The sequence below is a fragment of the Phyllobates terribilis genome, unplaced genomic scaffold, assembly GCF_046119375.1.
Source record: "Phyllobates terribilis strain yellow unplaced genomic scaffold, ASM4611937v1 Scaffold_11__3_contigs__length_659146591, whole genome shotgun sequence".
NCBI classification, from domain to species: domain Eukaryota; kingdom Metazoa; phylum Chordata; class Amphibia; order Anura; family Dendrobatidae; genus Phyllobates; species Phyllobates terribilis.
Window position 1 is genome coordinate 533,960,026 of NW_027362771.1, and position 15,666 is coordinate 533,975,691.

Here is a 15,666-nt window from a genome sequence, read left to right on the forward strand (position 1 = left end):
ACGAGGCCTGACTTTAACACTTACCCTGATACATGTCTGAGAATCACTATATGAGATCTTTTTCTTATATTCATGCAGGATATTTGTCAATCGGAGTTTGGGCCTGGAGAAAATAAAATGTTTTGGATTTGATATGGATTATACATTAGCAAGTAAGTTATTTTTTTTTCCCTAAATGTAAAACGCTAGAGCATTTATGTAAAAAGGGGACGTCTACATGTTTGGTTTCATGAGTGGTCTGTGAAAAATCACGGCGACATGTCCGATTTTGATCTGAGTGTCGGATCAAGATCGGCAATGCATGTCTACATTTCCGTGAAAAAACTGGCAGCACTCGGATGGCATCTGAACGATTTTCACAAACTGTTAGATGGGAAAGGAATAGAGAAACTTTTTTTTTTTTCACCTATGAGTAAAACTGATGACCGAACTGATGAAACTCGGTCAGTTTTTCTTGTACATTAAAAATAATGACATGTGAATGAGGCTTTAAATTGCATTCACAAATACAGCAAGAAATTGCCTGAACGGGCAATATTGCTACAGATCCCATAGAGATGTATTATATTCTATATGTATTTATTTTACACTAATTTTTCCCCCAGTGTATCGGTCTCCGGACTATGAAGAACTTGGCTTTGAGCTTCTACTGGACAGACTGGTTTCCATTGGATATCCTCATGAAATTCTGACGTATAAGTATGATCCAAACTTCCCGACCAGGTGTGTGTCTATTCTTCTGATTTATTGGGATTTCTGAGTAACCCTAAACTCTGCCGGTCTCCAGAAGGAGAATGTTTGCTTATGTCTAGTCCATGAGGCCAATCTATACGTCAGCCTCTCCTTATGTACATAGCCAATGTCTAGAGAAACCTTATAGATAACAGGAGATGACTAGGGCATCTCATATGACACATTTGGCTACCAAATCATTGAAATATTTTTTTTTTGCAAAAAGCAGGCTTGTTCTGAATGTCTCCACTAAAGGATTGCGTTAGCAGAGGAAGTCTCATTTTGCAGACTCCCACTGAGGCCCCCATACACATTAGACTTATGTTGGCCAGATCCGTCGATACTGACTGGTTCGGCCAACACTAATGTGTCGATGCTTCTCTCATAGGGAACACAGGCGTGCTCGGTTGAACAAGTGCTCCTGTGGTCGGACGGGATGGCTGCTGGCATTGATTGGCCAACAGTCATATAAAGGGTATGCCGGCTTTAGGGTGGATTTCAAAATATTTTGCAACTCAAAATCAATTCTACATATCTGAGTAGGGTTGGCACATGGTTTTCTGCAAGACCCATTTTGATAACTGGGACAGTTTCAGAAATGTCTACAACACAGCATACAATCCACCCTTAAAGGGAATCTGTCATCAGGTTTTTGCTATGCAATCTGACAACAGCATGATGTAGGGACAGAGACCCTGATTCCAGTGATATATCACTTAGTTTTCTGGCTGCAGGAGTTATGATGAATCACAGTTTTCTCTGCTGAAGATCTAGCAGTGCTCGGAATGCTGAGCTGTGTATAACCCCGCCAACACACCACTGAGGCGGGGCTGGACTAGAAGGCATGAGACCAGTTGTCCTGTAGTGATAATCTCCTGCTGATAAAACATTTATTGTATTTAAACAGAAAAACTCAGCCTAGTAAGGGACACATCGTTGGAATCAGGGTTTCTGCCTCTACATCATGCTGCTCTCAGATTACATAGTAAAAATCTGGTGACCGATTCCCTTTAAAATCTTCTCCAAAGGTCAGTGTCTATGCAGATTTTTCCCCACATTGCGTAGATGGGAATTGGTAAACCGCTACTGTAAAACACCAGATGTGAACATACAATAACATAGATTTTCTGATTGACATATACATAGTCATTATAGCATATCCTTGTCGCTGTGACAACTGAATTTTTTTATGACTTGTCTAGTGTCATTTTTCATGATATTTTTCTTTGTAGTTTATTACAGACATTTCTGAGATTGTTCGTTTTATCTGAAATTGGCTCCCAAGTGTTGCCAAAACAACTCATTGTCAGTTACTGGGTCATCCCTGTCACGTGATCAACTTTCCACTCGTTTCTCACATTATAGGTGTAGTTCCCAATCACACCTGTAGGGGGTGCATTGTAGTTTACTATTTATAGTAAATGTTCCCATTCACAGAGCTCTTTCGTTAGAGAATAACATTGTACGGCTGGTGTCTAAAGCGTCGAACATACTGCTTAGGTGAGGAATCCCTTACCGCCTTGTGGTGTGACGTCACCGCGCTTTTTTCTACGGTGCATTTACATGATCTGCTTCTAGCTGATAAGGTTATCCTGCCACACACACGACATGGTGTTATGTTCTCGTACACACATTGTACAGTGCTACACTGTAGTACAGTGACGATAAAGCGCTATCTGCCCTGTGCGTCAATATCAGTGACCGCAATTGTATTCTGCAAGATTGTGCGGTTACAGATCAGAATGGTGCATTGCTGCATTGCACCTGCAGCCTATAGATAAAGCATCATTGTGTTGTGCCAAACAGTGGCATAGCGAGGGTTACTAGTGCCCAGGGCAAGGTAAGAATAGCATCCCCTAATCCATGTTACTAGTGTCCAGGGCAAGGTAAGAATAGCATCCCCTAATCCAGTAATAATTACCCCGCGAGTGCACCCTTAAAACAAATCATGCCCCCTGAGCACTCCTTCTCAAAAATATTAAAGGAGTTTTCCGGTTTCCCCAGCTGGAGTTTGTTTTACTCCTGGTGCAGCGCTGAGTCGGAGTCTGTTATTGTTTGCAGCGCTAATGTCAATCGATGAGCCCAAGTTGCTCAGAGCCGCTGAGCTCACTGATAGCCTGTAGTGATGTTGACGTGACGCCAGCACTGCAGACGTAATAGCAGCAACGGAGACTCAGGGCTGGACCTGGGAAAGGTGAACAAAGCGCTTTTTTTTTTTTCTTTTAAACAAACTGCAGCCAGGGGACGGGGATTTCTTAAACCGAAAAAGCCCTTAGGATATCCTTAGGATAGGCCATCAGTGTCTGATTGGTCGGGATCTGACGCCCGGCACTCCCACCGATCAGCTGTTATCGGCGGCCGGAGATACTCACTTGCGGAGCTGCTCCATCTTCTGATAGTGACCACTGCCGGGTACTACACATCCGCCTCTTATTGATTTGAATAGTAGGCCGATATGGAGTACCATCTCAGCCACGATCAGAAGACGGAGTATTTCCAGCTGGCGGCCGCCACCACCGATAACAGCTGAGCGGCAGTGGTGCCGGGTGTCGGACCCCGACCAATCAGACATTGATGACCTATCCTAAGTTGTAAGTAGTGGACAACCCCGTTAGGTTTTTGCAGTCCTAAGAATTTTGCACCCAGTGCAACCACCCATGCGCCCGTTCCTTCATGCTACATCACTGATGCTAAATGAAAAGCTCAGCGCTGCTAAATATGTCTACGATTTGCACATTTCACTGAATACTCATGCCTTGTGTCTTTGGCAGGGGTCTGGTGTTTGACAGCCTCTATGGAAATTTGCTAAAAGTTGACGCTAATGGCAATGTGCTGGTCTGCACTCATGGTTTCCGCTTCTTAAAAGGGTGAGTTAATAGAAGCCTGTGAAAAACACACCAGTGACTGGCGTGACCGTGCTCTGGCTCATCTACGGGACGGAAATAGGGTCTGGATCCAGAGTGACATGTTTGTGGGGTGCTGTCATTATGCTAAATTCTAACAGAAGAGCCCCGAGGGTTTAATATTTCTATAGATAAATCCATTGTCCGCCGGCCAGCGTTCCTCCGAGTCTCCTCTTTGTCCTCTCTGTGTCCTGACTCCACAACTTAATTACCGTACATATCAAACGACGTCCTAATTAGTGATGAGTCTAATTCCATAATATCACTGGCAAATACCAGTCTTTGCGTTATGATCTCCTGCTTCTAAAGTTCCTGGACAGCAAATCTGCCCAGCGAGGGCATAAATGCCCCTGGACAGAAGGGCTAAGCCCTGGATCACCATATCGCCTTTGCTGTTTAAGCTCGGTTTATATTCGGCTTATTCCTGCCCATAATGAACAATGATTGACGAGATAATTAGTCATTTAAGCTGCTTTTACATGGTCCGATGCAAACTATATAGGGACCAAATAAGGGACGGACACAGACAGGAGCAGTATATGGGCCCCTGTGCAGGAACAGTATATGGACCCCTGTGCAGGAACAGTATATGGGCCCCTGTGCAAAAACAGTATATGGGCCCATGTGTAGGAACAGTATATGGGCCCATGTGTAGGAACAGTACATGGGCCCCATCAGCAGGAACAGTATATGGGCCCCTGTGTAAGAGCAGTATATGGGCCCCTGTGTAAGAGCAGTATATGGGCCCCTGTGTAAGAGCAGTATATGGGCCCCTGTGCAGGAGCAGTATATGGGCCCCTGTGCAGGAGCAGTATATGGGCCCCTGTGCAGGAGCAGTATATGGGCCCCTGTGCAGGAGCAGTATATGGGCCTCTGTGCAGGAGCAGTATATGGGCCCTTTGCAACACTTTGTCACAGAAGCCGCTTGCCACTTTGTAGGTAGATGTGGCCCCCTTTTTATCTCGGGACCTGATGTGGCTACACAGGTTGCACCAATGGTATGTCCCCATCGCCATCGCACCTGGACTAAATAGTTGTTAAAGGGAACCTGTTAGCTCTGTTTTTCAGCCATGGATGCTTTCCGAGACTGACAGGTCTTTTCTTATGTTTGTATAGATGGAAAAATGTCAGACTTATCAGGCTGGAAGTGCACTGGGGGCGTATCAACGCACTTGTTCTACTTTTTTCAATGTCACTGACACACCCCCTGTGCACTTCCAGGCTGATTTGCATTTGGCTTCTACACTTTCGATTTCTCCTGCTTTCCCCATGGCTATATATAAAAGAAAGTATCATTTTTATTGGTGGACAAGCTCCTATACAGTCATACCACTACTTCCATATGTAAAAACTTGCTGACTGTTTCAAGAAAGTATATATTAACTCATTCTACCGCTTATACAGCACTGTGCAAAAGTTTTAGGCAGGTGTAAAAAGATGCTCTAAAGTAAGAATGTTGCAAAACCAAAGAAATGAGCCGGACTATAAACTGGTATATGTGCAAAGTGTGCGTTCACAATGTGGCCATTTCACAGACAAAAACCCAAGTAATAAAACAAAAAGCAAAATGAACATACAGTATATCCTACAGCAAGTAAATAAGTAAAATAGTAATCGTACATATAAATAACATAGGGCACTTAGTTAACGCTATTTTTATCAAGAAAGCATAAACGCCATCCCGCCATGACAAGGTGTACCCAATCGGGATGGGCCTGTCTTTTGTATAAAAAAAAAGTAAGAATTCTTTCAAATATAGAAACATTAATAGTTTATTTTTTTATCAATTACCAAAATGCAAAGGGATCAAAAGAAAAATTGAAATCATATCAATATTTGTTGTGACCAGCCTTTGCCTTTTAAACAGCATCAAAGCATCAATTCTTCTAGGTTCACATGTACTTGTACACAGTTTTTAAGGAACTCAGCAAGGAGGTTGTTCCAAACATCTTGGAGAACTAACCACAAATCTTCTATGGATGTATGTTTTAGCCACCATACAATACCAAAAGAGAGGCGTCTGTTTGGTTCTAAATTTATTCTGCAGCCGGACAAGGAGTGGACATACAGCCAATGTCATTAAGAATGATCTTCTGCATTAAGAACAGGGAGTTCTGGTAGTGATTATGCGGCCCCACAGAGCCCTGATCTCAACATCATCCAGTCTGTCTGGGATTACATGAAGAGACAGAAGGACTTGCACAAGCGACATCCACTGAAGATCTGTGGTTAGTTCTCCAAAATGTTTGGAACAATCTTCCTGCCGAGTTTCTTCAAAATCTGTGTGTAACTAGAAGAATTGATGCTGTTTTGAAAGCAAAGTGCGGTCACACCAAATATTGATTTGATTTAGATTTCTCTCTTTTTTTCATTCACTTTGTGTTTTGCTAATTGATAAAAATATACTTAAATGTTTTGAAGCATTTTTAATTTGAAGCAATTTTTCCATGCCTGATTACACTTATGCACATTACTTTATATCAACAACATGTTGTGCAGCGTTGTACACAGACTGTAATGATTATTCCTATTTCCGATACATACATACAGTGACCAATTTCAAAGGTAGCCAGGTTAACCATTGTATTTTTGGAGGAAGAAAAACCGTTCTGATATTGCCCTTAAAGGGGTAAACCGGCCATAGGCTACAAGTCTGCAGTCACTCTATGGGACAGCAGACTAGTCAATCCTCACATCGCGTGCACTGTGTACTGTGAGGAGTCTTCGGTGACTGCGCCGGGAGTGGCAGGTATGTGACCGCAAGTATGTGATTTGCATACGAGCGGTCACATGCCGCCTAGATGGGCACAGCCTCGTTCAATGCAAGTGTAGTGAGTTAGGCCGGAAACATCTAGTCGGAATGTGGCCCGAAGTATGCAAATTGTATACTTGCGGTTATATGACCGGTTGCTCCTGGCTCCAGAGAATCCTCACAGTGAGCATTGTGTGCGATGTGAGGATTTACAAGTCTGCAGTCACATAAAGTAAAGTCTGCAGTCACATAGAGGAACTGCAGACTTGTAGCCTAACGCTGGAAACCCCTTTAATTGTATTCAATATGACCTATAGCTTGACGCTATTCACACTTAGGGGTCCTGTTACCTGTGATCCTATACAAGATCACACGATGATATGGCTGAATACGTGTACTGTACACGTTCTGTTCAACGATGTAATACCCTTCTAATGCTTCAATATATACAATTACAATTAGCATATACGATTCTAATTTACAAGATCGAATCAATCTAAATTATGTCCTAAAAATACATAAAATATGTAGGATAGCACATCAAGCATAGCAGTATAACAATACCATGTTACTACTAATGTATATATATCTCATTACATACACAGGGTAAAAGAAGTGAATCATAAATCCTTAAAATGTAATTTTATTAGTAAGTAATTAAATAAAATATAAAAACATAGGTGCCTCAAGAGAGGGACACAAAGTTGAAACCTAATATAAAGAATGTATAGATCTATGAAATAATGCGGCAAAGATGGTACATACTCGTTTTAATATAAATAGGTGGTCATATAGAGTCTAAGATATATTTATAGCAACAGTGTGCAAATTGATAGCCTATAGACTTATCCAATAGGAGATGGTGCACTTGCCTGAATAGTAGAGTATGAGAGTTTGAGTGCTGTGTCCCTCCACCCCAACGCGTGTTTCGCCTTACATGCTCAGGGGGTGTGATCTAATCTAATTAAAAGATGTCAGAAAAGAAATGTTCCAACCCCGTTCCATTATATTATTTAGGGCTGAGATCTGGATTAAATACCCCAATAAATTCATCCAGAGAGATGACACCAAGAGATATCATATCCTCAACACACTGTTCAACCTGTCAGGTAAGTTAAAGTGTGCCTGTCATTTGGGCATGATGTAAGCTACTAGTGTTTTCTCTGGTCTTACCTTTTAACCCCTTCAAGACTGGGCCATTTTCCACTTTTCTGCTCTTGGGTTTTTTTTCCTCCCCTTCATCCAAGAGCCATAATTTTGAAGCATGAGTTATAGTTTTGAATGGTACAATTCATTTTAAAACTTAAAGTACTGCAAAATGGTAAAAAAAAAATATTTATTTATTTGTTTTACTCACTTATATAGAGCCATTAATTCCACAGCGCTTTACAGACATTATCAGCACTGTCCCCATTGGGGCTCACAATCTAGATTCCCTATCAGTATGTCTTTGTAGTGTGGGAGGAAACCGGAGAACCCGGAGGAAACCCACGCAAACACAGGGAGAACATACAAACTCCTGGGAGCTGTTGAACTGAGATTAGACTTCATGTAACGAGCCAAATATGGTTTTTTTTTGCATTTCTTTATTTTTGATTTTGGAAAAGGGGGCGATTTAAAACTTTTATATTTTTTTTATATTTTTGAAAAATATTTCGATTTGAGAGTCCTCAATGGTTGATACCTTTTAATGGCTAACTGAAAAGATGGTAAGAGGTTGCAAGCTTTCAAGACTACTCAGGCCTCTTCATCAGGAATAGAATAACACAAAATCTGAAGAGTCACATATTAATAGGACACAGAAATAATGCAATAGATGAGACAGGTGACGTATAGCAGAGCTATTACTATGGGAGAGAGATAAACAGTTCTGGCTGTAAATATTTTAGCAGTTCATAGATAAGGAGCGTGAAAGTTTTATTGTCCATATTGCCCATAATATTTTTGAAAACTTTTTCTTTAATCAAATTTAGCTTAGCCACAGGTTGGGCTTCATGGATGTACAAAGATGGCAGCAATGGGGGCCTTTAGTAGGCCCTCGGCTGTCATGGCAACCTATCGGCTCCCCATGATCATGTGATCATGTCGCAGGGAGCTGATGGACACCGGAGTGCTCACTGGTAATGGAACCATTTAAATGTCACTGTCACTGATTGATCTAAATCAGGGGTGGGCAATTAATATTCCCGAGGGGCCACATGAGAGACCATGACTGTTATGGAGGGTGGAAGCAATAGGCTGAAATGAATTCTGCTCAATAATATTAAAGGGGTTTCCCACAAACAAAAGTTCATTTTAAAAATTGTCTGTGTCTGACCGTGTACAGATCATACCACATCTCCTGGGCAGGGGAGGAAGCAAAAAGCAATACAGACATTACAGCACGGGATCACAGAGGATTCATTATCTGAGGTAAAACATTTCACTGCCTGTTTTTAAACAATATTTTACCTCACAAAATGAATCCCCTGTGATCCCGTGCTGTAATGTCTGTATTGTCTTTTGCTTCCTCCCCTGCCCAGGAGATGTGGTATGTTCTGTACACGGTCAGACACAGACAATTTCTAAAATTAACTTTTGTTCATGGGAAAACTCCTTTAATATTAACATATTAATTATAATTATTAATTGTATCACTTAATATTGAGCAGCATTAAGTATGCTGAAATCCCCCTATATACCGTATGAGCCCATACACAGCCCCCTTATGTACCATATGGGCCCACACACAGCCTCCTATATACCATATGAGCCCCCCACATAGCCTCCTATATACAGAATGAGCCCCCACATAGCCTCCTATATACCGTATGAGCCCCCCACATAGCCTCCTATATACAGTATTAGCCCCCACATAGCCTCCTATATACAGAATGAGCCCCCACATAGCCTCCTATATACAGCGTGAGCCTCCACATAGACTCCTATATTCAGCGTGTGCCCCCACATAGCCTCCTTTTTGCAGAGTGAGCCCTCGCGTAGCCTCCTATATACAGTCTGAGCCCCACATAGTCTCATATATATGGTGTGAGCCCCAAATAGCCTCCTATATACAGTATGATCCCCACATAGCCTCCTATATACAGTAGTATGAGCCCCACATAGTCTCTTATATATGGTGAGAGCCTCACATAGCCTCCTATATACAGCATGAGCCCCACACAGCCACCCATATACAGTGTGAGCCCCACATAGCCTATGATATACAGCATATTCCCCACCTAGCCTCACTATATACAGTGTGAGCCCCCCACATAGCCTCCTATATACAGTATGAGCCCCACATAGCCTATGCTATACAGCATGTGCCCCACAAAGCCTCTTATATACAGCATGTGCCCCACATAGCCTTACTATATACAGTGTGAGCCCCCCACATAGCCTCTTATATACAGCATGTGCCCCACATAGCCTCTTATATACAGCATGTGCCCCACATAGCCTCTTATATACAACATGTGCCCCACATAGCCTCACTATATACAGTGTGAGCCCCCCACATAGCCTCTTATTCTTATATACAAAGTGAAAATCCAGCATCATGTCCCACGTGATGTGATGCTGGATATTCACTTTGTTTCTCCAGTTTGCTGATAACACAGCACTCTGTGCACCGCCCAAGAATGACTCCACAAGCTGAATTGAACATAGATGAGCTGGACTTTTCTCTTTACCTCTTATATATAGTATGAGCCCCCGACATAGCATCCATATATACAGCATGTGCTCCACATAGCCTCTAATATACAGCATGTGCCCCACCTAGCCTCACTATATACAGTATGAGCCCCCACATAGCCTCCTGTATACAGTATGATCCCCATACATAGCCTTATATATATATAGAGAGAGAGAGAGAGAGAGAGAGTAAGCCCCACATAGCCTCCATGTATACAGTGTGAGCCCCACATATCCTCCATATATACAGTGTGAGCACCACATAGCCTTCAATATAGAGTATGAGCCCCCACATACAGGTGCTTCTCACAAAATTAGAATATCATCAAAAAATTTATTTATTTCATATTCTTCAATACAAAAAGTGAAACTCATATATTATATAGAGTCATTATAAACAGAGTAATCTATTTCAAGTGTTTATTTCTGTTAACGTTGATAATTATGGTTTACAGCCAATGAAAACACAAAAGTCATTATGTCAGTAAACTAGAATAATTAACAAAAAAACACCTGCAAAGGCTTCCTAAGCGTTTAAAAAGGTCCCTTAGTCTGTTTCAGTAGGCTCCACAATAATGGGGAAGACTGCTGACTTGACAGATGTCCAGAAGGCAGTCATTGACACACTCCACAAAGAGGGTAAGCCACAAAAAGTCATTGCTAAAGAAGCTGGTTGTTCACAGAGTGCTGTATCCAAGCATATTAATGGAAAGTTTAGTGAAAAAGTGTGGTACAAAAAGGTGCAGAAGCAATCGGGATAACCACAGCCTTGAAAGGATTGTTAAGAAAAGGCCATTCAAACATTTGGGGGAGATTCACAAGGAGTGGACAGCTGCTGGAGTCATTGCTTCAAGAGCCACCACACACAGACGTATCCAGGACATGGGCTACAAGTGTCGCATTCCTTGTGTCAAGTCACTCATCACCAATAGACAACGCCAGAAGCGTCTTACCTGGGCCAAGGAGAAGAAGACCTGGACTGTTCTCAGTGTTCCAAGGTGTTGTTTTCAGATTAAAGTAAATTTTATATTTCATTTGGAAATCAAGGTCCCAGAGTCTGGAGGAAGAGTGGAGAGGCCACAATCCAAGCTGCTTGAGGTCTAGTGTGAAGTTTCCCCAACCAGTGATGGTTTGGGGAGCCATGTCATTTGCTGGTGTAGGTCCACTGTGTTTTATCAAGACCAAAGCGCAGCCGTCTACCAGGAAATTTTAGAGCACTTCATGCTTCCCTCTGCCGACAAGCTTTTTGGAGATGGAAATGTCATTCTCCAGCAGGACTTGGCCCCTGTCCACACTGCCAAAAGTACCAATACCTGGTTTATAAACAACAGTATCACTGTGCTTGATTGGCAGCAAACTCGCCTGACCTTAACCCCATAGAGAATCTATTATAGAGAATCTATGGGGTATTGTCAAGAGGAAGATGAGAGACACCAGACCCAACAATGCAGACGAGCTGAAGGCTGCTATCAAAGCAACCTGGGCTTCCATAACACCTCAGCAGTGCCACAGGCTGATCGCCTCCATGCCACATTGCCGCATTGATGCAGTAATTGATGCAACAGGAGCCCCGACCAAGTATTGAGGGCATTTACTGAACATACATTTCAGTAGGATAACATTTCGGATTTTAAAAACATTTTTCAAGCTGTTGTTATAAAGTATTCTAATTTACTGAGATAATGACTTTTGTGTGTTCATTGGCTGTAAGCCATAATCATCAACATTAACAGAAATAAACACTTGAAATAGATCACTCTGTTTGTAATGACTCTATATGAATTTCACTTTTTGGATTGAAGAACTGAAATAAATTAACTTTTTGATGATATTGTAATTTTGTGGGAACACCTGTAGTCTCCTATATACAGTGTGAGCCCCACATAACCTCCATAGATACAGTGTGAGTCCCACATTGCCTCCAATATAGAATATGAGCCCCCACATAGTCTTCTATATACAGTATGAGTCCCCCACATAGCCTCCATAGAAACAGTGTGAGCCCCACATAGCCTCCTATATATAGTGTGACCCCCACATAGCCTCTGATACACAGCATGTGGCCCACATCGCCTCTGATATACAGCATTTGCCCTACATAGCCTCACTATACACAGTGTGAGCCCCCTACATAGCCTCTTATATTCAAAGTGAAAATCCAGCATTACGTCCCATTTGATGCTGGATGTTCTCTTTGTTTCTCCTGCTTGCTGCCAACACAGCACTCCGTGCGCTGCCCAAGATTAACTCTACAAGCTGAATTAAACATAGGTGAGCTGGACTTTCCTCTTTACCTCTTACATGCTGTATGAGCCCCCCCAGATAGCCTCCATATATACAGTGTGAGCCTAACCTAGCCTCTGATATACATCATGTGCCCCACAGTGTGAGACCCCCACATAGCCTCCTATATACAGTATGATCCCCTCAGATAGCCTCCATATATACAGTGTGAGCCTCACATAGCCTCCATATATACAGTGTGAACCCCACATAGCCTCCATATATAGTGTGAGCTCCATATAGCCTCCATAGATAGTGTGAGCCCCCACATAGACTCCATATATACAGTGTGAGCATCACATAGCCTCCATATATACAGTGTGAGCCCCACATTGCTTTCATATATACTGTGTGAGCGACACATAGCCTCCATATATGCAGTGTGAGCCCGCACATAGCCTCCATATATGCAGTGTGAGCCCCCACATAGCCTCCTATATACTGTACAGTATGATCCCCTCACATAGCCCCCTATATATATAGTGTGAGCCCCACATAGCCTCCATATATAGAGTGTGAGCCCCACATAGTCTCCGTATGAGCCTCACACAGCCTCCTGTATACAGTGTGAGCCCCATAGAGCCTCCTATATACATACAAATATACCATACTCATGGAAAAAAAAAACTGATGCTCCCCCGGCACACTGCTCCTGTCTCCTATGCACTGAGTTTAAGCAGCAGCGCAATGAAATTACGTCAACGCGTCTGCTGTCTCACACGCTGATTGGTGGAAGATGGACCCAGCGGCCTCATCCTCCACCAATGTATTCACCACTGTCTGCATCCTGAGGATGTAGATAATGGTGACAGCGGGCAGCAGTGGTGGATGGACAGCGGGCAGGGGAGGACATGGTGCAGACCGTGGGCCACTGTTTCAGCCCTCCTGCTGTCTGGGGCCGTGGGCTGGACTGGAACAGCCAGAGGGCTGGATGCGGCCCGCAGTTTGCCCTGGTCTGATCTAAATGGATAAACATCGGCGATTGGAGCTAGCTACAGTCATTGGTATTAGAGGCAGGTACTGGCTGTGTAACACTGACAGCACCTGCCTTGTATGGAGTGGACTTAGCTCCTGATGTTATTTAGCTCCTCACAGGGCCTTAAAACTGTTGGAACACCTTAAGGTCATCCACTTGATTTTTGTGTGTATGTACAGATGCTATAACGTGTGCCAGCGCAATATGTACTGGCACTTCCTTTCTCTGACTAGCAGAAAGGGAATGTTTTGGCAGAAAATGATCTATCTATCATGTATGTGGGTTATATTTTTTTGTTATTTGACAATGTCTTTTTTGTCATATCACAATCTTTATTGAAAAAAACAAATTAGCAATCTTGCAATTTTCACACTGACCAGCACCAGGTATTCTGACAGTGCGCTCTGTTGTCGGCTCGTTACTGCTGATATGAGCCAACGGCAAGAGAGCGCACTGTCATTGTGCACATCGCACAGTACTCATCGAGCAGGGACTAGTTCAGCCCCTGAAATGAGCATCACTGACGCTTTGTTTCAGGGAGGGGGCAGGTGACTACAGCCTCTGCCCCCTCATGACATTTCATTTGAGTATCCCAGCATGCACTGTTGGTTGTCAATCTAAGCGTTATCAAGAAGGAAGTGAAAAAAAAAATAGAAAATCAGTTAGATAGTGTAGTTAGGGAAGAATATGGAATTTTTATTGCAAATATTAGAAAAAAAATTAGATTTTGGCAGGAAATAGATAGGTATCTAGGAAGAAAATTACTTTGGACTTCAGACCACCCTTTTAAGCTGAAACTAAAAATTGGTACAAACCAATAATAAATCTACACATTTTTAGACTAACCTCTTTTATAGACACTTTAATCTCTTTTTTGGAGTGTGTGGGGGAGGGGCGCAAATTTGCACAAAAAAATGAGGTGCAATTTACGACAGGTTTCTACTGCAACCACATTAGTTAGATGTCGTCCTCTTTTTCCAAACTGAGCATACATGCTCGTGATCTGTGCCGTCTCTCTCCACAGAAACCTATCTATATGCTTGCCTGGTGGATTTTTTTACTGACTGCCCACGATATGTTAAGTAAGTATCTATTTCCCACTATATATTGCGGCTCCTTAAAGCCTTATTCTAAATTTTCTTAAAGGGAATGCCTCATCAGAAAATGACTTATTGTTTAAATCAGGTTTTTGTATATTTTTTTTGTATTTATTTTGGGCACTGATTTTTTTTTTTTTTACATGTCACAATCTATATTAAAAATAAAAAGTAGAAATCTTTGAATTTTCATGCCGGCCCTAGGGCTTTTTTAGATTCCTACTTCCTCTTGTTTCAATTTTTTATCTTTTTTGGATTAATATTATGATAATATATTACATTCCTCAACACTGAAATTGCAACAACAAAAAGTAAAAGTCATGGAATCATGAAAATCACGGGGTTAATAGACATGTTTCTCCAAAGTGTCACAGGGACCGTTTTTAAACACAATTACCCTAAGCCTGTGCTACTGTGAACAGCCTGCAAGGCCTAAACGTGCTACCATGGCCTGCAGAGTCTCCAGACTTGTCTCCCATTGCACACATCTGGGACGTCATTGGACGGCAATTACAAAAGGAGCTGCCAGCAGCGGATCTTGATGATTTACCCAAGTGCTGAACATTCCTCAGACAACAATTAATAACCTCACTGATAGCAGTCAAGGCTGGAAGTGTGGGGATTTTTGCATGTGGTGCTTATACTCAATAAATTGAGATGTTTTGAAAATTTTGTTTCAATTTTTCATTATTTGCATATCAATGCCATGTCTATTCATCTTGTGATTTCCATAATTCCCCTACTTTCCTTCTTGGTGTTGCAATTTCAATTACATGAGTGTAGTTCTGAGGGTTATGCTCACGGTGAACACAATTTTTTTTTTTTTTTAAGTTTTTTTTTTACATTTTTGATTAGTTCTTTTAGCAAACTTGAGCTTTCAGTCACTTAAATGATTCTACAATGCATTGCAATACTATAATATTGAATTGTATTGTGAAATTTCCTTTCTCCTATGAAGCCTAGTCTGTGGTATAAATATTACAGGGTCTTCACTAGGCCCCCCAGCTGCCTTTGGCACCCCACAATCATGTTGGAGTGAGACTAATGGGTGTTGAAAGGAACATCTTCCCTATTTTCCGACCTCTTAAATGTTTGACACGATTGACAATGGCATCTAAGAGTTTGCTATGATCCGACCTAGTTTTAACACAACCGGCACCAGTGCTATATGGAGCGGGCTCAGCTCCTGAGCCTGTTCCATACATTTGGTACATGTATGGCAGATGCCTCCAATTGAGCCCTGGG

General features: G+C 42.1%; 1 protein-coding gene across 3 annotated transcripts in view; it reads left to right on the plus strand.

The window, feature by feature from the left end:
• Window positions 1–15,666, plus strand: part of LOC141166784 (cytosolic purine 5'-nucleotidase-like) — a 78,673-nt gene that overhangs the window by 15,193 nt on the left and 47,814 nt on the right. For all 3 annotated transcript variants that reach the window (XM_073653810.1, XM_073653811.1, XM_073653809.1), the window contains exons 2-6: window positions 79–152; window positions 606–723; window positions 3,504–3,599; window positions 7,405–7,496; window positions 14,349–14,406. In XM_073653810.1, the coding sequence (XP_073509911.1) occupies window positions 79–152; window positions 606–723; window positions 3,504–3,599; window positions 7,405–7,496; window positions 14,349–14,406 (438 nt within the window). The remainder of the gene's footprint in view (window positions 1–78; window positions 153–605; window positions 724–3,503; window positions 3,600–7,404; window positions 7,497–14,348; window positions 14,407–15,666) is intronic.